General features: G+C 43.7%; 1 protein-coding gene across 2 annotated transcripts in view; it reads left to right on the top strand.

Annotated features, from left to right (window-relative positions):
• Window positions 1-27,855, top strand: part of FBXL17 (F-box and leucine rich repeat protein 17) — a 1,841,864-nt gene that overhangs the window by 472,350 nt on the left and 1,341,659 nt on the right. For both annotated transcript variants that reach the window (XM_085632576.1, XM_085632577.1), the window contains exon 5: window positions 23,062-23,169. In XM_085632576.1, the coding sequence (XP_085488702.1) occupies window positions 23,062-23,169 (108 nt within the window). The remainder of the gene's footprint in view (window positions 1-23,061; window positions 23,170-27,855) is intronic.

The following is a 27,855-nucleotide window of genomic DNA, read 5'->3' as shown; positions in this document are numbered from 1 at the left end:
GTGAATGAGACTATTTCCGCCTTAGGCAATTTAACGGAAGAGCAGTCTGCTATGCGGATTGTTGTGCTTCAAAATCGTCTTGTTCTTGACGTCATCCTGGCTGATAGGGGCGGAGCTTGTAGGGTCATCGGATCAAGCTGCTGCGTATTCATACCAGAAAATTCGCCATCTGTATATAAAGCCATCACTCGCCTTCATAAGATTGTAAACCAGATACACCAGAACCCAGGCACTTGGACTTGGTCCAGTTGGTTTTGGAGTGTGATATCAGCCTGGGGATGGAGAGTTTTATCCTTCCTAGGTATTGGCCTTCTCATACTATTCAGTTGCTGTCTATGTCTGCAATATGGACCAGCGATTTGTGGTCTGTGTACCACATCGTGTATTCCACCACCAAGATTTCGTTCGTCCCGGAAGAAGAAAGAAGAACAAATGATGTTATATTAACAGATCAATGGATTGATGAAGATTGATATCTCTTAACGGGCAAGTAGGGGACAAGGAGGGAATGTGGAAATATGGATTTTTCCGATCAGTTATGTCCCCTATCTTGGACCCCAACGGTTCTACGTGCATGTCACAAGTACATGTATGTTCCCTCCAGTTCCAGTTATGAAGACGCAAATACATGTGCGTCCACCGTCAACATGCCCTCTTTCAGATCCGCCATGAATAGGCCGGATATTCCATTCCTAAATATGAAAGGCCACCGGCTTTATATGGTTCACTTATGCCATTTTACAGTCCAGGCAAGTAGGCCCAGATTCTGTCATCAAACTCCTCTTGCTTTCTGCCTCTGAAAACTCCAGTTCGAGCCTGCATCTGTGACCATGAACTTTGTCTCATTCTCTGCGCGGCTCACGAAGCCTGACATCAGCCTATTCTCTGCCAAGAACTGTATTTCGCCTTCGAGTTATCTGCTTCCCCCTCAGCCGATGCATTCCTGTCTAGTAGTTTAAGTAAACATTCTTCCAGCTACCGAGCAAAAGGCTCGACTTCTCTGTCCTCATGCAAGTAATTCATAGCCCTGTTACCATGGAATATTCCTACCCCCTCGCTTTCAGTGTAGACATTTAGACGCTTGTACACGCACGCACAGTCAGTATAGAATAGATTCTGTCCGAGAGTCCTTCTTTTGCGGATAACATAGTTCTTTAAACATAGGATGTTAGATATGATTTGGGATTAGGTTGACTTGACCCCCCAGACTTTTTGTCTCCACATGTAGAGCTAAATGTCAAGTCCCCTTCACCCCCTAGTTGCACGTCAATCACACGTCATACTGCTGCGCGCGCATCTATGCCAAGTATTATCTTATAGATCCACCTATAGGTGACATCATAACCAATTATGTTCCTTTTTACGCCTTATTACACCCATTTTTTGGTTACGCAGATAGATCGTCATTTTCCTTATCAATTGTTACGCCTATTGCATTCGCTTCACTGTAATGTATGTACTATAAAGGTTACTTCTTGTCAATAAAGTATGTACTTCACTTCCTGAACCTCCGTGGTGATGGAACTTGGAGCAACCGATTATAATCGATCATTGGAATAAAGCCCATTCCGAACCTCTAATACCACGGATTCTGCCTCTCATTTTACTGAGCTATTTAATTATGTTTCTGTATCAAATTATGTCCAGGTAAAGGAAAATTATTTACCACACTTTAATAGTCGAGACCAAGAAAGCTAGGAATGGGAAGGTCGTGAAGCTGGAGGCCGAAATACTGGAGTTGGAGGCTGATCTAGACTTAGGTGTCACCCAGGATAGGCTCCACGCCCTTAGCTTGAAACAGTTTGAATATAAATCCCTTGTTACGGATGCTGCCAAGACAATGTACAGGGAACAGCAAGGTAGACTGTATGATGTCGGGGATAAGGCGGGTAAATTGATTGCATGGCTTGATAAGAAGGAGAGAGCGAACCGTGTGGTCCCTGTTCTTCAGAATTCTGTCGGTGTGCATGTGACTGACCCTGGCGAGATTGTGGAGTGTTTTGCTGACTATTTTCGTGTGGTCTACTCCCCGGTGTCCGATAGAGATGAGGATGACTCTCGTCTCTTGTTGAGGGATATTGCGCTGCCCTGCCTGTCTGCAGAGGATCGAGGCGTCGTTGTCGGCCGATGAGATTGCTACCGCGATTCGTTCCCTTCGTTCTGGCAAAGCTATGGGCCCCAATGGATTGCCTATTGAATTGTACAAGTTGCGCCCGGATAAAGTCGCACCGTTTCTCCGTGATATGTTTCTGGAGTCGCGTGAGCTTGGTTCCCTCCCTTGCGACCAGCGTCTGGCCACTATAGTTGTGATTCCTAAGGAGGGCAAGCCTCGTGATCGTTGTGCCTCATACAGGCCTATTTCCCTATTGAATGCTGAACCGAAGATTCTCGCTAAGGTCCTTGCTAATCGCTTACTCGCTGTCATCTGTGACCTTATTCATCCGGATCAATCTGGTTTCATTCCGCACCGGAACACTGCTCTCAACTTGCGGCGCCTACACGGCGTTCTCGCCAGGGCGGAGTTTCTCTCCGAGCCGGCCATCTTGGCTTCCTTGGACGCCACGATGGCCTTTGACACGATAGAATGGTCATATCTTTGGGCCACTCTGGCAAAGTTCGGTTTCGGTGCGGGATTTATTAGTTGGGTGAAACTTCTATATACAGATCCGCTAGCTCAGGTTGTTGTCAATGGTAGGGTGTCCCAGCCCTTCGCTCTTGGGAGGGGTACTAGGCAGGGGTGTCCGTTGTCCCCCCTGCTCTTTGCTCTTGCTCTAGAACCGCTTGCAGCCTGGCTCCGATGGGAACCGTCGATAAAGGGCATTCAGTGGGCTCCTGAATTTGAAGACCGGGTTTCGTTGTACGCTGACGATATTCTTTTGTACCTCACCTCCCCGCGTGAATCCCTTAACGTCCTATTTGACGTCCTCACTTCTTTCGGTAAAAACTCCGGTTTGATCATTAATTGGTCTAAATCGTGTGTGTATGTTATCTCCGGTGGCCTTCCCCCCTTACCGAATAGGTTTCCCATTCAATTTTCGCAATCCGGTTTCAAGTACTTGGGGGTCTACGTATCGTTGGACCCGGCGGTCCTTTATGAGCATAATCTCCTTCCCCCTCTCCAGCGATTGAAGTTGGACGTGGCTCGGTGGCGTAGATTGCCGTTGTCGCCACTCGGTCGAGCGGCACTTTTTAAAATGATGTCCCTGCCCCGATTGTCGCCACTCGGTCGAGCGGCACTTTTTAAAATGATGTCCCTGCCCCGATTTCTCTACGCACTCCAGAACTCCTTTGATATTATTCCGGCAACCTACTTTCGGGAGGTGGAGGGTTTACAGAGGAGACTTATTTGGGACGGTTGTGCACGCATCGCTCTTGCAAAACTGACTCTCCCCTGGTATGACGGGGGCATTGCGCTCCCGGACATCAGGAGGTATTATTGGGCCTCCCAGTTGTCCGCCATCAACCATGCTACGTATGCACCCGGTCCAGATTGCAGTACGTGTGTGGAAGGATGCCAATGTTGCTGTGGGATGGAATGATCGCCTGACACGAGCGACCCCCTTGTTTGCATCGGACAGATTGGGATGCCTCTGGACAACGAAAGGTTTTGAGAACTGGGATACGATTGGCATTAGCAGAGTGGGTGATCTCTGGGTGAAAGGTGCGGTCAAATCCTTTGCGGTGCTTCAGAGTGAGTATGAGTTGAGTGAGAGGGAGTTCTTCAGATATTCACAGGTTCGCCACGCTTTGCTGTCGGTCTTCGAGGCCGGTACCACAGTCCCTGCATCCTCACCACTCGAGGACCGTATTCTTGATGGTCATCTGCCCGATAGTACGATTTCCTTGATCTATAAGAAATTAATCAACAATCGGGCGGACCTCCTTGTGCGTCTTAGGGAGGCCTGGACCGGAGACGGGTTGGAGTTGGATGACGAAGACTGGCAGTCCGCACTGTCCTCCCCGAAAGAGTTTGCCATTCCTGCCCGTCTCAGTCTCGTCCAGCTCAAAATTCTTCACCGTGTTTATGTGACGGGTCCTCGTTTGGTTGTGATGGGTTTTTCTTCGGACGGGTTGTGTAAGCGCGGCTGTGGAATGAGCGCCACTTTCCTTCATATCCTTTGGGAGTGCCGCGAGGTTGCGGCGTATTGGCACCGTGTGCATGCTGTCATGGAGTGTGTCACTGGGGTCGCTCTGTTTCCTGAGGCTCTTCGATATTTGTTGAATGTATGGGAGCCGAATGACTACAACGTCGCCCAGGCCCGGTGGGCGGCGCTTGGGAACATGATTGCAAAGAGGGATATTGCGCAGCTTTGGGGTTCCCGACGGCCTCCCACCGTGTCAGTGTGGAAGGAGAACATGGACTGGTGCATGTTCAGAGAGAAGACGGTGTACCTGGTTCGGGGCAAGCCTGGGGCGTGGGGTAGAATTTGGGGTCAGTGGAACACCTACCGAGGTAACATCTGTACGCCCCCTTTTGTAGATACCCCGGACATTTCTCTGTCCCCCTGATCCTGAGGTTCCTGGAATACTGTACCCTTTTGGCTGATTGTTCTGACTTCCCCGCTGCCTCCTCCCTCCTGGTCATCTCTATTGTCCTCCTGATTCTCTACCTGGTGTGTTGGGATCCCCCCATCGGCGCTCGACACCGTCTAGACTGTTTCTCGCCTTGAGTTTTGTTTTATTGTTTCTTTGTTTGTTCTTTTCTTTTAAAATTTAAAATATTTGTATCCTGCCTAGCTTCTGAGTTGCCGAGAATATCTCCTGTAACCCTGCTGAGCCTCTGGGGATCAGTCGCTGCTTCGTGATGTCACGCAATTGTCATGCATATACTAGCGGCCGGCCCTGGTGGTTGTAGGCCCATATTTGTAACGATGCTATTTTGCACAATAAAATTTAAAAAAAAAAAAAAAAAACCTAAACTTGTAAGATGCAGGGGCTGCCATTCTTTCAACTGCTATAATCATTATTGTGCAAGTGGTGAGCATGTGGATGCTTTGTCCTGTACACATTTTGTTGTGGCAGCGATCAGTGTGTGGTTATCACCGGATGGCCACATATTCAAGTTTCTTACATCAAATATGTTTGCCGTATATACTCCCATTGTCTTCTTAATGTGTTCCCTCAATGAAGCTTCAAGTGGTCCTGTAGCATAACACTACTATTTCCAGTAGCTGGCTCAGAGCATTACTACCAAGTCACTTAATCAGTAAGTACACTTCAGGCATCCGGGCTTTGGTGCGTCAGTCACTTTAGTGTACACATTGACAGTTTAAAAAACATGGAATATAATATCAAATACATTAATCAAACAATTAAAAACAGAAAATGGCAGAAACTCCTTGTGAGGGTACTTCAGGTTAGGAGGAAGTCAATGAAGAAAAAACGCATCTGGAAGCGAAATGACATAAGGGTACAGATGAAAGTCCATCGGAGCAGTCCATTTTCTTTTGGAATCATGTCATTGGCCAGGGCACAGGGCGTATGAGAAGTTAGATTGTTTTTACTTCACTTGACTGAAAGGTAGAGACCAATATAAGACATGATTGTTTTTTACAATCTCCAAATCTGACGTACATAATTATTTAGATAACCGCATTCTTATTGTCATCTTTAAATGGCAGAGTTGGCTAGCAGTAACCTATGACCAGCCACAAACAGAAAAATCCTGCTGTTGAACCTCTGCCAACCTTAGAAACAATTTTCAATCTTGTTGTGCTACATAGAGAGGAAATGACGAGGCCATCTTTAAGCTAACAATTGATGAAAATGTCCAAACAATCCTGATACAAATAAAAAAACGAAGTGTAATTTTATATTTGCATGTAAAATCACCCAAGTCAGAAAGACAATGCTATAGTAAGATGTCACATTAGGTGTAAAATGTGTGCATCAGTATGCAGTACATTTGGTTGCCAGCACATAAAGTGTAGATCATTGATGCATCATCAGTATGACTGTGGAAAACCATTGGAAGCAAAAAATCACATTTAGGTATAAAATCATATTTATTTGAGTCACATTTTATTTATAGTCTGATGTTGGAGAAGAAATCTAATCCTTGTGCAAACAGTAGTTTGCACAGTGTTTGGAATGCTGAGGTTTGCACTAAAAAACTCACCATTTTTCCCCGAACAAATTTCGACATGCCAAACCTGCTGACATTTATTGGGGTAAATGTGCACAAATACTCTATTTAGGTCACCATATTCAATATGTATCAAATGTTCTCCCCATTTTAACCTTACCAACTCTCAATAGAAGGTATTTACCGCACCTGGCAAATACCTGACCACAGGTATTTAATGGGTGTGGTACATACCCTCTTCCAAGGCACAAAATCACTGTTGATGCAGCATCGATAATAATGTGTACATTTAGTAGCACAAATACTCCTCCATTGCGGCACATAGGATGCTTTGCTTCACCGTTCTGGCACTGCAGTGGGGCCGGGGGGAGTACTCATCAGACAGGAGGACCAAGACATCTAATGACTGGAAGTCAACAGTGAGTCTTCAGTAATCATCTGGCCTAATTCAAAAATATGAAGATCCGGTTTTTCAAGCAATGGTTTAAGTGGGATTTCCAGAATTCCCAGTCTGTGTATGTTGTTGGTCTTGGTTACAAGGGTTTTGGCAGACAACAAAAGCAATCTCGACTCGCACCTAAAAAAGTGGCATTTCTATGTGAACATTGTCTAAGTTGTAACTGGTGGGCTTAAATCATTGTGCGGGTGTGCAAGTCATTGTTTGAACGTCTTATGCATATCATATACACTATCTGGAGTTTCCTTAATTTTATTTGTACCCGTGGTATTGTGCTAAAAAATGTTGTTTTGGAGCCCCTGCTTCAGAATGTAAACAAAACTGAATTTAATACTATGGGCCTGATTTAGAGTTTGGTGAACAGGATACGCCAGCACAAATTCTCGGACCTCCTGCTTCATTAAGTGATGGGAGAACCATAAGTATTCTGTCGATTGAATGCTTCCTCTGACGAACAGATGGAATCAGGTCCTGTCAGAAGTGACATTGACAAAACTGGAGACTTCTGAATCAGTTTTTCAAAAACACCTAAAAACTTGGCTGTTTAAAAAAAAAAAAAATCCCACTCTATAGTAGCATCCGCCCAGTCTTCATTTATTGATTTTAGCCTTGTCGGAATTCAGCGTGGGGACACTCCGAACTGGAGTAACCAAGCGCTTTACAAGCAGCAGCAATAATAATAATAATAATAATTACACTGTCTGCCCTATTTAGAGTGGATGATGCAATGCCATTTTGTGGCTGTTTGTCATCACCTGGAAAAACCTGGAGGTAAGCAACAGGAAAAATTCCATAATAAAAGTGTGCGGGTTATTATTTTTTTGTTTTTCACAAACAAACTCCCATTTCTAAAGCCCGTTATTAAAAAACAAAAAACTTTTGGAAACTTTTGAAAAGATTGACTCTGGTCGACTGGCTTCCCATCATATCTTACAGTACCGTCCTTCAAGATTTTCCTACATTGAGAGGAACGGCTCTGACAACCGTTCCTGTCAATGTGGAGGGATGTCTGTGGGGCCTGAGGACATATCTAAATTTGGTGGATGGGATGCCTGCAGGGCATCCGATTAAAGTACTCCAAACTGACAGACATTAATCCATCCACCAAACTCTAAATCAAGCCTAATGTCTCCATTTCACCTCAAAGCATGGCAGTTAACTCAAATGAAGTTTCACACTGGCCAAAACAAACTTGTTGCTAGGCAACATAGAGAGCATTGTTGTGATATTCCAATATAACCTATACAGGATCTGCGCATTTGGATAACATAAACGGTGGGACTGGTGGCAGACTGATTACGTGCACCCCACCAGGTATATTAGCCTGTCTGTATCACCTAGCTCAGAGTGCCACTATAATCTCCTCTTACCAAGGAGAGAATAGATTCTGGCAACCTCAGAACATGACAACCCTGATCCCTCAGGATCGTGGAAACAATGTACTACTTTTCGCTCAGTCACTCATGCTCACTAGTTTGTCTCCGAGAGATACACAGAATAAACAGGCTGGGCGTTTCAATAAGAACTTATTGAATAGTTGTTATTCTAGTGTAGAATAGATGAGCTGCAACACGCCATTGGACAGTAGCAGAGATATATGATTAGAAGTACTACGAAAGTAAAGGGATGGTAAAGTTCTACTATCTTGTAATAATCATGAATACATACAAGTATATAAAACACATGATAAAAAGTGTGTACTCCTACGATGCCTCCCTAACTAGATGTACCTAGCATCTGTGTAGGTGTTATGCCAAGAATCCCTCTAGGATCTAGTCAACCACATTACTTGAGAATGGGAGAATATGGGACCCCATCCTGGTCTTGAGTTGGACACCCCGCAAGGGATGTTAGACCACTGCGAGTTGGAGCGTCTGCATGCAGAAACCGCAGCGTCTCTGGTCCATGTGTCAGCCGGGAAGTCTCGGTCTCCTCTCCCCTTACAAGCAAGATGTGATGTATATATACCCATAGGTCTCCCCAGGGGTCTAACCTTGCTGTGTTACTGTGTTAGCCTAAAAGATGACGTTGGCCTGAACTTTATACAGAGATATTATACAGGAGATGTTATGTTATGTTAATTGTGAATTTCTAAAGCGAACGTTCACCAGCAGGTCTTCTGGCGCTAGGATTATAGTAGGAGAAATCGAAACCGGAAACAGTCTGATTATGTGCTAGAGTAAAAAGCGAAGTCTTAAGCAATTTTCTGAAACGCAGATAGTCTTCTTCAAGTCTTAGGGTAGTAGGCAGAGAGTTCCACAATTTCGGGTCCAGTACAGAGAACCGAGAGAGACCCTCCGGTGTGTTTGCGTCTGAATCTCGGTACTACCAGTAGATTCAAATGCATGGATCTTATGGTGTGCTGAGGGGAGTATTTGAGGATTCTCAAAGATATGAATTTGGGACCCATACCATGTATGGCTTTGAATAGGATGCATCCTGTTTTTAACAGACATCGCTGCTCCACCAGAAGCCAGTGGAGCTCTTTCAGCAGCGATCTAATATGGCACCGTCTATCTTGTTGGTAAATAATTCTGGCTGTTTGATTCTGAATCATCTGCAGACGATGCTTCTGGTTTTGCGGGAGGCCAAGGTACATCGTGTTTCCATAATCAATTTTGAAAAGGATCAAGGCGATAATGATTTGGATGCTCGTTTCTCTGCTGAAAAATCTTCTGATCTTTCACAGTTTCCAAAGTTGGACAAAGCAAGCAGAGGTAACAGAGCCAATCTGCGAGCTCATAGAGAGATCCGAGTCTATTTGTATGCCCAGGCTCTTAATCACAGGTTTAGGGAGAGGAGCCGCGCCTTCCTCTAAAGGCCAGTGTGCGGGAGTCCAATGCAGAAGTTTGTTTTTGGGAATAATGATTTCGTTTTTTTCTGAATTCAGTTTTAACTGGTTACTGTTCATCCAGTTCTTGATGAACAGCATTGAGTTCCTAACAATTTGCTCTGATTTAGTTCACTCTTCAATGGTGAAAATTAGCTGCATATCATCAGCATAATTATGAATTTTAATCCCCATCTGACGGAGTCTGGATATGAGTGGGCATATAGAGAGGAGCCTTGCGAGACTCCACAATTCATATTTACAGTATTGGACTTGTAGGGTGAGAACCATACTGATTGCTTGCGGCCCTCTAAAAAGGATCTGAACCAACTCAAGGCAATGCCTTTAAGACCAGCTGCAGAATGCAATTCAACAGTATTTCATGGTTGACGGTATTGAAGGCTGCAGACAGGTCTAAGAGAATCAGAGCCTGAGTGCAGTCCACATCCGCCTGACCTTTTAGATCATCTATGACGGAAAGTATAACAGATTCAGTGGAGTGTGATGGGCGAAAACCTGCCTGGTGAGTGTCCAAAAAGTTGGTTACCTCTAAGAAGGAACTAAGACAGCTAGTTACATACGTCTCTAATAATTTAGCGGAAAAGGGAAGGAGAGATATAGGTCTGTAGTTATCCAGCTTAAGAGGGTCAATGCCTTGCTTTTTTTGCAACGGGATGACCACTGCTTCTTTGAAGCCTGAAGGCTCAGTACCTTGGGAGAGAGAAATATTCAAGAGGTCAAGGATAGTGTCTAGAAAAGCCAGATAGATAGATTTTAATATGTGGAGTGAGCATACCTCCTTGGGGGACCCTGATTTTACTTTGTTATTCCTGCTGTGCTTCCAAGAAGCCTCATGCATATTGTATGAGATTCGAACAAGGGAAAAACCCGCGTTCTGAATGCAGTGTTGTATCTAGGTACAAGGTCAGTCCCTAAGAACTATTATGTATGTAATGTAGGGAAGAATATAGGTGAAAGGTTGCAATATTACCTGCACCTATTTAGGGTACCTATATGGAATATACCCGCATCAGAGCTTAATAATGCAGAAAATCTTGGGAGACCTTACCAATCCAAAAATAAATGTGTTTTTGATATATACAATTTACCCCACCCCTCTCATATGTTCCATTTATTCATCCAAACTTGCAAGATATCCACCTTATTTTCAAGTGTTCGGAACAATCACTCCTCTACATGTGGTTTGATGATGGGACTCAAAGTTTCTATCGGTATTAGTATTTATGTTACGTCAGTCTGAGTTGAGTGCAGCAAAGTGACCGATTTGAGATTCTGAATTTAAATGGGGGAGGAGAGATGGAAGTATTATGTAAGGATTTTAGACTGAGAGAGGAGAAATTTGTCACACTGTTTAGCAGATTAGCTAGTCCTTGAATAGTTGTGTTTTAACCCTTTCTGAAGTAATTGAATAATAGGAGGTTGGTCTGTGTTTGGATAGTGTTCCCGTTGCTTGGTGCATTGCTGCAGAAGACTTGTGTTATTGTTATTTTTCCTTTCTGCACTTCTTGATTTTCGCTTTGGCAAAATCGTGGCTTCTTTGGTTTACTGGTCTCCTGGGCGGAAGCTGGTAGGGTGAATTTTATTCTGCCAGGTCTAGTGAAAAGCTGGTTGGTGCTGCCACTGTGAAGGTGATAAAGCAGGACTTGAAGATGATGAAGCGACAGGTGGGGAGGGTTGAATGATATAATAGTTAGCCCTAGGGTGACGTGGGCAACGGCATTGCAAAGATGCTGTAAGGACAGAGGCGCCAGTGTCAAGTGCATTACCGCCACCCAGATGGGAGAGGACGGGGACTTGGCACTTGTTCTGAGGGCAGAGTCTAGAAAGCAAGTTTTTATTATGCATAAAAGAAAGTGCGCGTTACGGGCACTCTGGGATTTTTGGCAGTGTTTTTAATGTATACTGGAGCGATCTATGAGCTATATAAATCTTAAAAAATAACAGGTGTATCCCTAATGAATATGGGAGATTTTTGGAATTTGCAGAACATTTCCAATAGCACGTCTTACCTCTTATTTAAAAGTCTTTGCTGTACTTCAATACGCAGCGCCGCAATTATCTCGAGCCTTTGTCGCCTTTGGAACTCTTTGCTGCTACGCACGCGGGCAAACCTGCGCCGCCATTAAAGGCTCTAGATCATTCTAGGCCCCCTGCGTTTCTTCCGTGGAGTTCCATCGGTCTTGCTTCACGCTAGGCTTTGTTTCTAACCAGAGAGCTTATTAGCAAGAAGAGGTCACCTCGTGTTCAAATCATTACCTGTGCAGTCGCGATCAACACGTACAGCCCTGCTTTCCGCTTGCTGCAAGATATTTCGCAAGTCAGTGTGTCCCTCTTCAACATTTAATTATGTAGGCGCATGGGTAAGTGCGCACTTCATTATTTTAATTACAGTTATCTTGAATAATTTAATTCTTACATGTGGGTTTCTTGTTCGGCTCTAGATACCTACACGTGAACGTCTTTTGAAGCGTAGTGCGGGTTTGATTGTCTTTATTTACGTTTGACGCTGCAGACAGACATAGCTACGCTTGAAGCCGGCACTGCGTATGTAGTGGGAATCAGGCAGCCCCTGATATCTCCGTGTTGAGTGGGCCCGAAGTCTTCCGATGTTAAATTAACAGCCAGGCTGCGAGATTGAATTGCAGTCTATCAGTTCAAAGCAATCTGCAGGGCAGATGGCCTGCTAACTGGAAAGCACGGCTCGACAGAGTGAAGAACACAAGTCATTTAAACATTTAAATTCATCAAACTCTAAGTGAGAATTGCAGTTTTTAAAAACTCGGGGGACATGCGGAGCCGTATTTATCCGAGGCTTCTTTGGCAGGTTCAGAGTAGGAAAATGTCATTTCGTGGACTGACTGTGTCTGCGGAGAAGCATTGCTAAAGTTGTAGATTTTGGCTTGGGTTTTCAGTTAAATGCGAGACCTATTGGCTTTGCCAGTGCATATCTTGTAGCCATGGCTTCGTGCCATAACAATTGGGGCCCAGTGGCTTTTGATCTCCCTGGGATTCCCGAGCCGGATTTCGCCTAGCACTGCCTCTGTGTGGTGCGTGCATACCGGTGGTGAGTTTTCCCCGGATCTAGAGGTGTAAGGGCCCCCCTCTTAACCCGCAGTTGAAAACAAACCGTGCTTTGCTGTTACACTGCAGTACACAAAGATGAGTTCCGTATGAGGTGTGCAGACACCACAGGCCTGTGCTAGCGGAGGGGTTGCCATTCATTTACTAAATACTTTGTTAGCGACAGAGCAGATTTAGGTGCCCTCACTAAACGACTCGTGAAGGAGGCTGATACAAGGCATTACCGGAAAGGCTTAAGGTGTTTGCCAACACATGCTATTGTAATGGTCTTCCTACTTGGAAATCCGTGAAAGCAGCTAGAAATACAATTTCTCTCCAGGAGCTCCTCACTTGGGATACCCATCTTTAGAACTGTGCAAAACATTATTTTATGGACAAATATTTGGGCTTCATAGAATGGTGACCTAGCTCTATTTCCTTAAGTGCTTTGCACCATCTTCAACGAGGCAGTGTCCCTGACTTTTCATTATGATGGTGCCTATTAGATTTATTGTACATAAACAAAGGGATCCACCCAAGGGCCCTTGATGTCATGCCCGCATCACACATAGCTGTCTCATTAACAACAGTGCTCCCACGCAAACGTAGGTCGTAGCACGCCCTGTCCCGTAGAGGGGCAGGAAGACCCCTATGATGAAGCATGACACCAAGGGCCCTTTTGGTGTGTGAGGGGTATTTAAACAACTAATGTGTATTCTCCACGACCGTGGGATACATATTGTGTAATCGGGAGATCCCTTATACCCGTCGGTGGATCCCTTTGTTTATGTACAATTGACTGGGAGGAAGTATCCACCTCCACCACTCGCTGAGTGGTACCTCTCTACTCCTATCCTTGTTTTCCTTTCTATTAGATTTATTGAACAGTCCTTTCCAAAGGTTGGTCAAACACTGCTTGAAGTTGCCTATTCATCCCTTATGCCTAGAGTGATGCCTGTAGACATAAAGGCCACGGTCCCATTGTGCTTAGTTGCAGTTGTATATAAATCCCATAAGAGAAATGTGTGGGAGTCTAGAGATGGGCTCTTTCATAGGAAGTACCTAGCTCGTTACAAAAGTCTTGCCTCACTGAAAGAGAGCACTGCAAGGACAGCACACAACTTAACTTTAGCAAATGTGTGACTACAGTGGCAGAGTGGATGTGCCAAATCAAACCAATCTCAAATTGAATGTAGAGAAGACTAAGGTATTGATATTTGTTAACCAACCTCTGTTTTGGTCGTCTAGTTGCTGACCTACAGAACTTGGCGTTGATCCTGCGCAAGTCTGCTCAACCAAAAATCTAGGTGCGGCTGCTTGTGTTTTATTTTCTTTGGATACTGGAAAGAATCCTCCACCTTAATTTCTAATGTTAAAGCAGTAGTACAGGCACTTTTTTTTATCCTGCCTTGACTTTGCTAATTCTTTGCTTTTGGGTCTTCCTGACTACTTGCTCAATAGGCTGCAAATTGTTCAGAATGCGCCTGTGAAAAGTGTGATAATGCCAGGTCTGGGCAGCAGGGTTCAAGCTGCTGGTGTCCAGCTACACAGGGTAGGCCTGAAGCAATGTTTTCACTGCCACTGTGGAGGATGGCACAATAGGCGCTGCAGTCCTCAAGAGACATTTAACTTTCCACGTCATCTCTGTATTTCTTCACAATAGAATATGGCCTTACAAGAAAGTTAAATGTGCCAATCAGGTTTTGAGCCAATGTTCACATGTTTTAGGGGTCAGAACACAAACACAGTGTAAGAGTTCAACATTACGAGCAAGTCCCAAAAAAATAAAAACATGGGAGTGACCACCCAAAAAGGCTATACTTTGCAATACAATCACTAAAAGGTGTTTTGAAAAAAGAATACAATAGAAGTTTTTAGGATCGACTAATTAGTCTCGGCTTAACCTATTTATTGACATGGCTAAAAGCATTGAACTTACCAGATCTTCAACAAACAAGTTGAGATCATCAGTTGACCCCTTTGTGTCATCTTCTAACAAGTGAATGATGTTAAACCACACTCCACCAAACCAACCACGACAACAACTTCCTTCAAGTGCAAGGAGACTTGCTATAGATCTGGTTGTATTTTTCATTTAGCAAACTTCAAGAAAGGTGGCGCAGAAAAAGCGGAGTGTGATTTAAGTAAACTCGGGGCATTTTGCACGTTTATGTAGAACCACTGGAAAGAATATGGTCAGTCGATCAGGATGACGAAGTGCAAGACTCAGTCCCTGAACAACTAGAAACTTTGGTGCTAGCCATCAGAGGAGTGAATATATTGTTTACAGATTAGGACAATGCATTTTGCAGTGAGAAGGGTGTCACTGATATTGTCAATTATGACATTTTGTAGTGATCCCTTTGATGAAGTCATGATGGATGGAAACGTTCTACAATTATTATTAGATTGAGGACCTGAAGTCACAGTTCTTTCATGTTCATGCTTATGAGTGGGGGTAAGTACTGAAATGTTAGGCTACTTGGATTTTTGAACAGAAGACTAGAAGGATTTCTTTATTTTTGCAAATATTTTACTGTGAGTTTACATCTTACAAGCACAACATTTGCTCTATTCAGCTGTATTTAAATTACAAAATGATTCACCATATTGATGTGACCCCATCCTCAAACCACCTCACTACCCCCCCCCCCCACCCACCCAAGTAATGCCAATTACCTTTCGGGCCCCATTCCAACCCTCCAATCCATGACAGTCTCCCACCATATCCCCCAGACTTTGGCATGTTTGTGGGTTAGCCCCTTAATAGATATTTTTTTCTCTTTTGCAAGACTAAAATAATTTAAATTCCAGAAACCGACAAATAGATGGCACGGTTTATATTGCTGAAAAAGGCATTAATATATTTGGATGGTTACACCAAGGCAAACCTAAGTTATTTTAAGAGCAGTTGCATGCAAGTATTATCAATCTTTGAAGGAAACAATGACCATGATGAAGGTGAAGCAATAAGGGGGAAATAGAAGAATAATCAAGCAGTGGTATTTACAATTACAGTGAAATTCTTTATAAATCCCCCAAAGTATTTTCAGGCGCACCAGGGAAGTTCAAATATGCTATTTATACATATGATCAAAGCCAATGATAATTGCATTCCCATAAAACATTATCTAAGAAATGTACCCCTCAGTGTTTGAAAAACATTTATCTGCATCGCTGCCGTTAATGCTTGAGGGCAAGATAATAATGCTCATTGATTCTTCCTTGTAGATCACACCATTGGTGATCGCAAAAATGAAAAATAACAATTTATATGTGTGCCTTAACCTAAGGTCTGTTACTCAGTCAATTTGGGTAGACACTTTCCCTCTGCCTCACATAAGACACCCTCACTAAGCGATCAAACTTGAGAATTCTTTCAACATTTGACTTTCATTCTACTTAAATCCAGATAGAGTTAGCCTAGGAGTCCTGCCACCTCACACACTCGATGGGTCATACTAATAATGCTGTAGGCCATTCAAATTAGCATCTGTGGGATCTGTTTTTCAAAGGTTAGTGTCTGAACTGTTCAAGGATATAAAAGGTGTAGCAGCATTTCAAGACTACCTGTTACCCTTTGGCCAGGATATTGTCTCACCGTGATGTATTGGAAAATTTACCCTGGGCACCTTATTACTAATGCGAAAACCTCTCCTATTCCAAATCTGGCTTAAGCTATTGCTGGAGATAAACCACCTGGGAATGAGCAGGAGCTCAAATCCTTCTTGGAAATGTGCAGGTTTTATACTAAGTTCATTCAGGGTTTCGCCATGTATATTGTGTATTTGACAGAAGTTCTGATAAAGATCTGTAAGTTTGTGTGGTCCCCATTCCAACAACCAAAATCTGAGTGAATGAAAAATGGGATTACCAAGGCATCTGCATTACAAACGTTTACGCCCTGCATTACTGCAGATGCTACTGATAGAGTTTTGGGAGACACACTATCCTAAATGTAAGGAAAGAAAGAATTTACACTGGGGTTGGCTTCCTGTGTCTTGAGAGAGAATGAAAAGTCAAATTTGGTGAAAGAGAATTACTGGCCTGTATGTGGGTGGCCCACAAAGTTTGCTTGTTTTTCTGGGGGAGAGAATTATTTCTCCTTAAAGAATCACCATCCATTAACATTCTGAATAGGATTATGAGAAACAAACTCACAGCGAGGATTGCAAGATTGAGTACTTCAATATTGGAGTGTCAGTTAAGTGCTGAATACATACCAGGAGCTAGGAATGCAAGGCCTGTGTACTTATCTAGATCTGACACCATGGACTTTGATGGAGGTGATGAAAGTTTTGTAGCATGAGTTGATTTGATTGAACCTTTTATGATTGAGCCAATAACGGTTTTGTCTTCTGATTGGACAGATGCATTGAGTAATGTTGTGCCTTTGAAAAACATAATAAAGTATTGTGTAGAAGGTTGGGCTGGGGAAACGAGCCTCTCTTCTTCTCAAGACTGTTTTGGAAGGTCTCACAAAATATGCCTATTTTTGATAAAGTTCACTCTGAAGGGGAAAAACTTGTTCCCCCAGTTAACTTCAAGAATTAGACGTGACTCATGCAATTAATTTTGGAACTACTCTTACTAAATATAGAATAAGGGATGTGCACTTGTGGTCCTCAGTGGATCGGTACATTGACTTTAAAATTTAACATTATGTTGGGAGTTCATCTAAGAACAAACATTATAAGACCTGTGACCCTCCTTTCCAGACCATGGGGGTTCCAGACCAACCATATAGCAAATTTGCAATTATGTTTTAGGACTATTTCTTACTTTAGCTAGACATTACACATACAGCATTGTCTTTGGAGGCTATTTTATGAAGTGTGAGGAAGTGAAATTCCATCCTGAGTCCAGTATTCATAGTCATAGAATTCCTTTGTAATGTTTTTTTTTCTTTCAGGGAACGATTACTTCTGAGTTCGTTTCTCACAATGCTGTACAATTCACATCAAATAAAATGCTTTTCTTTGACACCCATTGTGAATTAAAACAAAAAGGGTCTTCCGATTTTCAGGCCCAGTCAAATGGTTTAGTTGAGAGGGTCAAATCCCATGTCATGGGAGTGGGACCAGTGGATTGTGGCTTTCAAGAAAGCACTCCTTCAATTCTGTAAAATTTATGCTGTGGTCTCGAAGAAGAAAACAGCACAAACCATTACTGGTTACTCGCTGTTTTTTTTTTTCTTGGGGGGTGTGCAACAATCTAGCTTGGATGAGGCATTGAAAGATTAAAGATGGCTGTATGAAAGTGATAACTGATATTCTTTCAAAGAACATTTTGACAGTCTCATAACTACCGAAGGACATTATGTTTTACATTATCCCAAGCTAGGGGGAATTTTCAGAGTGGATGTTTTGGGTGTAGCTAAAGTGCTCTTGACATGTTGCCAAAGACATGTCAAAGCTTGGTTTATTAGGAGAAATGAAGGAAGTGAGAGAGGTGTGAGAGTAATGGTGGCATACTACCAAAGCTGTCCCCCTCCATTTTTGATTGAAACATTAACTTCCCTTGTGCAGAGTCAAATTTACACCCCCACAAAAAATAGTCTTACATGCCATGGAGCTTATTTGTACAAGATGGTATAATGAAGGGACGGTTGAGTGCCAAAGGTTGTAAGCAACTATATGTGTAAGGATTATTTCAAATAAAGCTCTTTTGTACTTCTATTTTAATTCCTCTGGAGTGATGTGTGATGACACATATACTAATATACTACATTTGTCTGTTTTAACCTTAAGATTCCATGCGAGTTTCATTCCTAGTATAGTTTCGGTTATACCCTCAACCCTTTGTTCCATGCTAATATTATTGCTCATTCCGTTTTGTAGTCATACGGTCTCTCACTATCTTATCTCCTTGTTATTCATGTAGACTGATATTAAGTTTTTCTTTAGGAATGATTTACTGGGAGGAAATTGTTGCTACCCTCAAAAGTGTGACACTTATAAAGATAGTATCTGCTGTGAAACACTGTGTTTTAGGGCTTCTACTGAAGCCCAAAAAGCATAAGATGCGGTACAAGTTTGCTATGTGGCTGGTATTGGGCACAGACATATAGCAATCCACTGTATCTTGGCGAGAGTGCCCAGATATGAAGCTTGGCTGAAGGATATGACTGAGTGGGGGCTGGCTGAGGAACACCATCAGAATGAGGTTAGAACCCATGACAAAGCATTAAATGAGATCATGAGGTGGGCAGAAATGTTTAATTTATTCTCTATGGAGACTGAATTAATGAGTGGTGGTGGAGAGGAAGACTCGGATGGCCCTGAATAAGAATTGAATCATACATTGGACATTCTGCCCTTCGTGGTTATTGCTGGCTTTGACATGCTAGATGTGTTTGTTTGGGGGTGGGGGATGGCAGTGGAGGGGTGGAGATACACATTCTTGCTGTCTTTGTGGGTATTGCTGGCTGTGACATGCTACATATGTTTGTGTGGGAGCGAGGAGTGGAAGTTGAGAGGGATACACGTTCTTGCTGATGCAGGCTTGCTCACAAGTACCTTTATATGCAGGTACTAATGTACTTTATCATATTACTGCTGCATTTGAAGGCTGGGATAGCCACTGGATACTGTCAATCTGACTTTGTAAGTGCTCACTCTGCTTGTATCACTTGATATGCTATATCTATTTGGGTTATTTTTGTCAGATCATAGAAAAACAATGATATTTCTTTGTTTAAGTGATGTTGTTTCCTATTGTTTTCGGTGAAAGGCAAGAGATAGGTGTCTCAGCTGTCATTATCACCAGCAGTTAATGGCGTGTAAAGCTCATGCATCATCTGACCGTAAATCGAGAGCTGTCGTCTGCCATTTTAGGCATTGAAAAGAGCTGCCAAAACTGGACTCAATCAAGAGGGTACCGCACTAATACTACCTTGGTAGAAATGGGGGTCTCTAGTTGGCAAGGGTTTGCACCTTTGTCCAAGCAGGGACCCTTCTTCCTAGTCAGGGTAAGGGAGTTACACTCCTAAAATAACCCCTGCTCACCCCCATGGTAGCTTGGCACGAGCAGTCAGGCCTATCTCAGAAGCAGTGTGTAAAGCATTTGCACATCACCAACAGTAATACAGTGAAAACCCTACAAAAGGACACCACACTAGTTTAGAAAAATATCCAATATTTTTATATATTTACCAAACAAGACCAAAATGATAAATATCCAACACACAGTACTTTAAAAATATATACTTTGCAAGATATCTTTTAAATTTGCAGAAATACATCAAAAACGCAGTTTGTACGAGTCGGTAGCTCCGCCCGGGGCTATCGTGTTGCTGAAAACAGAGTCTAACAGTTCCAGCCGACCGTGCCGGTACGGGCCCACAAAAACGTGGACAGACTCGGTAACAGTACTTTTCTAATTACTGCTGGCATGTTGATGCGAGCTGGTCGTGGCAACCGTCGCGGTTGCGTTGCAAAATGGAAGAGGTGCAGAGTGCGGTGCCCTCTCGCTGCGGTGCATGCAGCGGCTCGGTGACTATCATTCAGACGGCGTCGGTGAGACCAAGGCTTACGGTGCAGGGTGAGGCGGTGCTCGATGCGGTGCTGGCAGGTTGCGGTTCAAGCGACTGAACCGGTTAGTGGGAGCTGGCATCGGTCGGCCCAGACTGCTGTGTGGGACGAGGCGGAGCATCATGAGACTTACCAGCGATGCCCCCAGCCACGATGCAGTCACGGATGTCGAAGTCAGCAGCAGCAACGGCGTCAGTGAGAACAGGATGGCAAAGTGAAGCGAGGCAGTGCGGAGTGTGGTCCACAGGTTACGGTGGAGGCAGTGGCTCGGCGGCGGCGATCGTTGATGAGACCAGGGTTGCGGTGCAAGATGCGGACGGTGCCTTCTGTGGTGCTGTCAGGCCACAGAGCCAGCGACGGAGTCAGTTGCTTTTCCCTTCTCTGTGGCAACTGAAACAGCGGTTCCAGAAGCGGTACCCAGAGGTTGCTGAAGACTTTACAGTCACTGAGACTTCAGAACAGGAGGCAAGCTCTATTTCAAGCGCTTGGAGATACTCAGCACAAGTAAAAGAAAGTTCAATCCAGTCCTTTCACTGCCCAAGACTGAAGCAGCAACTGCAGGCCTACCCAACAAAGCAACAACACAGCAAAGGGGCAGTACTCCTCCAGGAAGCTCTTCCAGCTCTTCTCCTTGCCCGGTTCCTTGATTCCAGTGAGTTCTAAAGTTCTGGGGTCTGGGCCCCAATATTTATACTCAAAATCCCTTTATTCTCTCAGGCAGAGAGTGACTGTGCTTAGTCCAAACCAGTTCTGTCCTCTCTGGCCCAGCTTCCTGGCAGGAGGTGGAGACAGCATTGTGGAAGGCAGACCAGGCCCATTCAGGTGAAAGGAAATCTCCTCCCCCCTACTCTAAATGCAGCCCAGATCTATTCAGCCCCGCCCTGACTCATCCAGACTCTCTGGAGCCACTGCACATCCCCTGCCCCGTCTCTCCAAAGCCAGACAGTCAATACACATCCTAGCAGAGGCACACTGGATGGCTTAGCAAGAAAACACCTACTTTCTAAAAGTGGTATTTTCAAACACAGAAAGTAAAAATCACCCTCACTAAAAGATGCATTTTGACATTCTGAGTTCAGGCATACTATGCTGTATTTTCCTACCTTGTTCCCAGGGATAGTTATGTTTATAAGAGGTTATAAGCAAACTTCCCATTCTATCCTATGGGAAAAGGTAACCTTGCAATAGTGAAAAACGACTTGGCAGTATATCAGGACATGCCACACACATCAGGGCATGTCCCACCTTTCACATGCACTGCACCCTGCCCCCTTTGGTACCTTGGGCCTACCTTAGCGGTGACTCACGTAAGAAAAGGGAAGGTTAGGGCCTGGTTTAAAAGAGACCACTTTAACATACTCATTAACCTTGGAGTGCAGTGTTTTCGGTAGAGATGGTATGCAGGATGGGTATTGTGACGCTGCCGCCGGACCTCCGGGTTGTCGGTTTTGCTGGCTGTGTATACGTGTACTTGTAACAATGTTGAATGCTGCATTGTAGCCGGCCCATGAGGTTGTAGGCGTGGAGCTGTATTATTGTGCACTGATGTAATGAAGGTCTTTGAAACGTTAAAAAAAAAAAAAAAAAAAAAAAAAGGTTAGGGCCTGGTAAGTGGGTGCACTTGCCAAGTTGACATGGCAGTACCAGACTGCACACAGGCTCTGCAATGGCAGGCCTGAGTTACCTTTTCATGGCTACTCATGTGGGTGGCACAGGCAGTGCTGCAGGCCCACTAGTAGCATTTGATTTACAAGCCCTGGCACACTCAATGCACTTTACTAGGGGCTTACCAGTAAATCAAATATGCCAATCATGGAAACACCAATCCATAATAACTATTTACAACAGGAGCACTTGCACTTTAACACTGAACATTAGTGAGAAAGTGCGCAGAGACACTAAACCAGCAAAAAGAGTCAAAACCGGGAGGTCAGAAAGCAAAAAGACAGGGGGAACGCGGCAAAAGATGCCAAGTCTAACATACCTGTTGTGTGGTTATTTATAAACTCAGTTCATACCATTTGAAGCTTTTGATCACGCTATGTTAAATACTAGTCTTAAGTAGTTATATCACCATGGTATTTATTTTATACATCTGTGTTTTAGATTACAGTTCTGTATGTTTACGGCATTTATTCAAATGAATCATCTTATTAATAAAATTCACGTTCAAGCTAATGTTCCATTTCATAAGTATTCTTCTCCTCACTGTAAATAACCTTTATACAAAGGCTTGAAAACTCTATGAAGTGATCTTTGGTCATAACTGTGGGTCTTGGAATCCGTTTGTGGAAGACTCACTCGAAGGAGCCCTAAAATAATAAAGGAAAGACTTGTTATTTGAGCACTAACAATGTGTTACATTTAATTGCCAAAAGAACATGCATGATTTAAATGGGCAGTTTTCTTTACTCATGCCTGCGTTTATTGGTGAAAACACTGCAGATTTATAAAAATGCAAATAGGGCAGTTTTCCTCATGTACTGGTTTGAGGCTACATTGTAGTTCCTGGATAATCACTGCCAAAATACAATGCTGGTTTGTACGTATCTTTTACAACTAGGGGCGTTGACCACGGTGTGACGGGAAGCTTATGTTTTTTATCTCATTAGCATACTTTATGGCTCCTCCGTAGAAAATAGCCCTCCGTTGAGATAAAACACAGAATCCCCGGCTGCTTTCGGTTAGGAATTCCATCTTTTCCTCTAATCAGAAACTTTAGGTAGAAAACGAATTGCAAGGGATGGATGCCAGTCGTTGGGCCTGTTTGGTCAGTCCTGGGCTCCCATTAACATTGTGGATTATCGCAGGTTTCAGCACATTTTGTTTACTAACTAGCAAACAGTGATTTTTATGTTTATATTGCTCGTACTCAGAATAACACGTTTTCATTGGAGCTGTGCACTGCAATATTGTTGATAACATGATGAAATATCACAGAGCCACTGGTTTTCTGTGCAGATTTGTATAATGTCCAGGCAAAAGCCTAGACCGAGTCTACATCCTAATGCCCATAGCATCAGTGCACTGTGCTACAATGCCACTTCAACTCTGTTTTCTGTTTCTTTTCATGCAGGTGACAGACCAGTCGGTGAAGGCATTTGCTGAGCACTGTCCTGAGCTGCAGTATGTTGGATTTATGGGCTGTTCGGTTACATCTGATGGAGTCATTCACCTCACCAAAGTAAGCATCACATATTTGATGACACCCTTCATTGATCACCCAAGCTCTTGAAGCGGTTGGTTACACAGAACGTGGTTGAGTAAAAAATATACGTTTTCTGTGGTAATTCCATATACAGTGATTCATGTCACTTGCAGAGACTTATGTAAATGGCAGACACGGGGGAGTTTGGATGGACAATATTTGCAAGCAATATACACATAAAGCCATCCAGTGATGGCTTGAAAGAAGGATGCAACACTTTATTGAGGGAGGGGCTTCTCTAGCCATCCTTAGTAAGCCTGGATTAAATTCATTGATACCTAGTAAAAGAGAGAGGAGGTTATTTGCCTCATTCCTCTATATTGCCGCCTTCTTTTATAGTCTGCCAGGCTAATTTTCCTTCCCTCGTACACACCGTCATTATTGAGTATTAGATATTTTTGCCTTTATTCTTCTCTTGCGCTAAATGGGCCCATCCCAAACAATGCTCACTAGGTACTAATCATGCTTTGTAGGGGGACATTTAGGGAGGACTACCCTTTCTCCAGGCCACCCTCTCCTCCCCTCCCCCAATACCTTTTGTCATCCTTCACTAGATCTGCCATTACATCATGGTGAATATGAAAAATTTGAAAGTCCCATGGACCAGTCATTTTTCAAATCCTTCTCCTGATTTACCCCTTAGAACTTGTGTGTCGCCCAAATGAGGGAGGATCCAGGTGTGGACTTTACAGTGCTGAGTGCGGGGCAGAATGCTAATGTGAGACTGCATTGCCATGCGTGGGAGTAGTATGTGGCTGCCCTGTCAAATGCCATTAAAAATTGAAAAGAACAATATAAATTGAAGAGAGTTGCATTTGTATAGACTCTATATGTGTGATGGTGCTTTACTAATTGTCTGTAACACAGGAAATATGTGAATGTGCTCAGATTAGTTGCACAAACTCTATATATTTTCTAAGCTGCCATTTGTAACAGATGACGTTGGGTTACCACGTAAAGGTGTGCGAGTTCAATAGACTGAATGGTATGGAAGGTGGTTAATACTAAGGGGTCTATTAGGATGGCGGGCAGATGGCTGCTGCTTTCCTGGCGGTGGCAACTGCCGGACCGGCGGCGGCCATCCGCCCGCGATCCAAACCCGGAAAACCGCCGCTCCGATTAGCATCGCGGTCGTGACCGCGGCGGTGTGACTTTCCGCCCGCCACTTTTCCGCCAGTCGCAGTCCGCCTGCTTGCTTGGCGGGCGGAGCTGGACCGCTACAATTGTGGCGGATCAGGGCCAAGCACCGCCGGCACGATTATGATGCTGGCGGTAGCCAGCTTTTCCGCTGCGGTGGAACCGCCATAGAAAGGGTGGCGGAGACATATTCCGGGGGCCCATTGCGGGCCCCCAATGTGTTGGGGGGAGGGGGGGTGCACTGGGGGGGTCGTTTCCCTGTGCCAGGTGGCAGGCACTGTGCAGTGCCTGCCACGCAGTGCAGGGAGATGCAGGACATGCTCCTTATAACATCGCGGTGGTGCTGCTGGCAGCAGCGAAGGCCGCAATGTTAATCGCCAGAATCCGACTGCCGCGGTCAGATTTCAACTGCGGTGCATCCTAATTGGACCGGCGGTCATGCCGCGGTCCTTGCGGGCGGTCTTTTCCCGCTACCATGGCGATCGGGGAGATTTTCCGACTGCCATCCTAATAGACCCCTTAGTGTGCTTTAACCTTTAACTTGATCCAGTATTTCTTGTTATCACGCTTTAGTTAGAGGTTAGTGAGCATGAACTGATTTACACAATTTTTAATTTGGTTATAAATGTTTTCATTACCTATTACAGCCACTCTCACTATTCTGTTACGCATTTGTAGGAAAAAACATATGTCATTATTTCCTTTAACCAGTTCTTTCACTTGTATCCATGCTAAACTGGGTGTCATGTAAAGTACATCTTTCAAAGAAAAGAACAAAATGAGGAGCAATCACAAATGATTCACTCTGTTCTACTCCCTTCTCTTGCCTCCCCATTCTCTTGTCCTTCTACCCACTCTATTCTCATACTTTTCTGTAAGTATTTCTTTTCAACTGACTTATTTCTCAACACCTACAGCAAGTGTATCTTTGAACAACATCCCTCTCAAGCATTTTCAATTGATTTGATCCTGTGCCACCCTTTTCCCTATGGCTCACAGTTCGACTTTTTTAATACACTCTGACCAATAGTTAAGGTAAGTTCTGGCTGCCTAGGTAGTCTTATGCTTTTCCATTTGAGATGATGGCAGGAGAGCTGTACAGTTTTTGCTGCAGAAGTCCAGATGTGTCAGACCATGTAATCTAGGACTAATCCAGGACATGAGCACTAGTTGGCTGTCAATTATCAGGACATACTGGTGTGCTCATCCAAGCAACAAATTAGGTTCTAGTATTCATATTTAAAAAATAAAATAAATAATGATGTCCTCATTTGTGCAATAATCTACCAGAAAGCAAACAAGAGGGGCTTCGCACTTGCCTCTGAGCAGTAACTTGGCGAAGCACGAGTCCCCAGACTTCCTGACCCTTGGAGTCCAAACGGAAAAGGACTTGGCGTCTCCAGTCCTAAACCATGTACCCGGGAGTTATCGCAGAGATTGCTTAATCATTGGACATTTGGACACCTGTGAAAATAAACTAAACTGAGAGGTTCTAATCCCAAATATCCCAAAAATCAAGCTTCTTTATGCCCTCCCTGCTTTCATCCAACATTCGCACCCTTCGTACCGAGTTCAACCACTCCCTCCTCGAAGGGGGGTGCAGACTTATCCACTTAATGCAGATCTCATGCCCTGCTAGTAGTAATAGCATGAACAACAGGTTTCTCTGCTTCCTCTCCAGCCTGACCCCTGAGTCCTCCTCCTCGTTCAAAACCCCAAAGATACATAAACTTATGCTTAACTCCAGATTGACACCCAATACTGTTGTGAGAACCAAACTTGCATTGTGCCAAAACACCTGGAGGCTGGAGCAGTGCAAAAACATGTGAAGATCATCAGCTTCTTCCTCCCCACACTTAGGACAGCTCTTGACCACCTGTTTGTTCATCTTTGTCATCTTTGTCAGTGACCAATAAGCCCCATGTATCGTAAACAGATGTTCTTTTTCTGAGAGATGCAGCACTAACAACATACCACAACATAGACATTGATACTTGCCAGAGATTCTATATGTCTCCCGACTGTAAGTCTTCCCTCCAAATCTCTGTCGGAAGGACAAACTCCTCTTCTCCAGCAAGCACAAACAGCCGGTACCACTCCGATACCTCTTTCTTTTGTCCAGGATTCTTTAGAAAATTTCTCTCTAGGTCTCCATTTCCTGCCTCGTCCTTTGATAGTGATTTTGTTCAGCTAACCAGCTGATAGTACTTAAATCTAGAATTCATATTACCAGGCCTAGGCCTCTGCCTGCACTATTAGTGGGGGAACAACCTTTACAACGCAACTTTTACAACGCACTACACTTACAACGCATTTTTTACAACGCATTCCATTACATCGCATGACACTACAACGCATTTTTAAAAACTACCTTTACAACGCATTCCATTACATCGCATACTACCTTTACAACGCATACCATTACAACGCATAATATTACACTACACTATCCAACACTTACCCTACTGTTGCACCCCCTGGAGTTAGAATAGTAATTTTTACCCCTATACTATCCAACACTTACCCTACTGTTGCACCCCCTGGAGTTAGAATAGTAATTTTTACCCCTATACTATCCAACACTTACCCTACTGTTGCACCCCCTGGAGTTAGAATAGTAATTTTTACCCCTATACTATCCAACACTTTCCCTACTGTTGCACCCCCTGGAGTTAGAATAGTAATTTTTACCCCTATACTATCCAACACTTACCCTACTGTTGCACCCCCTGGAGTTAGAATAGTAATTTTTACCCCTATACTATCCAACACTTTCCCTACTGTTGCACCCCCTGGAGTTAGAATAGTAATTTTTACCCCTATACTATCCAACACTTACCCTACTGTTGCACCCCCTGGAGTTAGAATAGTAAATTTTACCCCTATACTATCCAACACTTACCCTACTGTTGCACCCCCTGGAGTTAGAATAGTAATTTTTACCCCTATACTATCCAACACTTACCCTACTGTTGCACCCCCTGGAGTTAGAATAGTAATTTTTACCCCTATACTATCCAACACTTTCCCTGCTGTTGCACCCCATGGAGTTAGAATACTAATTTTTACCCCTATACTATCCAACACTTTCCCTACTGTTGCACCCCCTGGAGTTAGAATAGTAATTTTTACCCCTGTACTATCCAACAATTACCCTACTGTTGCACCCCCTGGAGTTAGAATACTAATTTTTAACCCTATACTATCTAATACTTACCTTAAATGCAATTTAATATTATGCGTTGTAATGGTATGCGTTGTAAAGGTAGTATGCGATGTAATGGAATGCGTTGTAAAGGTAGTTTTTAAAAATGCGTTGTAGTGTCATGCGATGTAATGCAATGCGTTGTAGTGGATGTTGCGTTGTAAAAAATGCGTTGTAAGTGCATGCGTTGTAAAAGTGTGCGTTGTAACGACATACATCCCTATTAGTGGGGTGCTGGGCCTGAAATCCTTGGGGTGGTTTTCACCCAACTTTTCCCTTCCATCATCAAGTTTTGCTGACTTTGTTTTTGTGGCTTTAGG

The sequence above is a fragment of the Triturus cristatus genome, chromosome 2_1 (assembly GCF_964204655.1).
Source record: "Triturus cristatus chromosome 2_1, aTriCri1.1, whole genome shotgun sequence".
Classification (NCBI taxonomy): Eukaryota; Metazoa; Chordata; class Amphibia; order Caudata; family Salamandridae; genus Triturus; species Triturus cristatus.
This window is presented reverse-complemented; position numbering and strand designations above follow the sequence as displayed.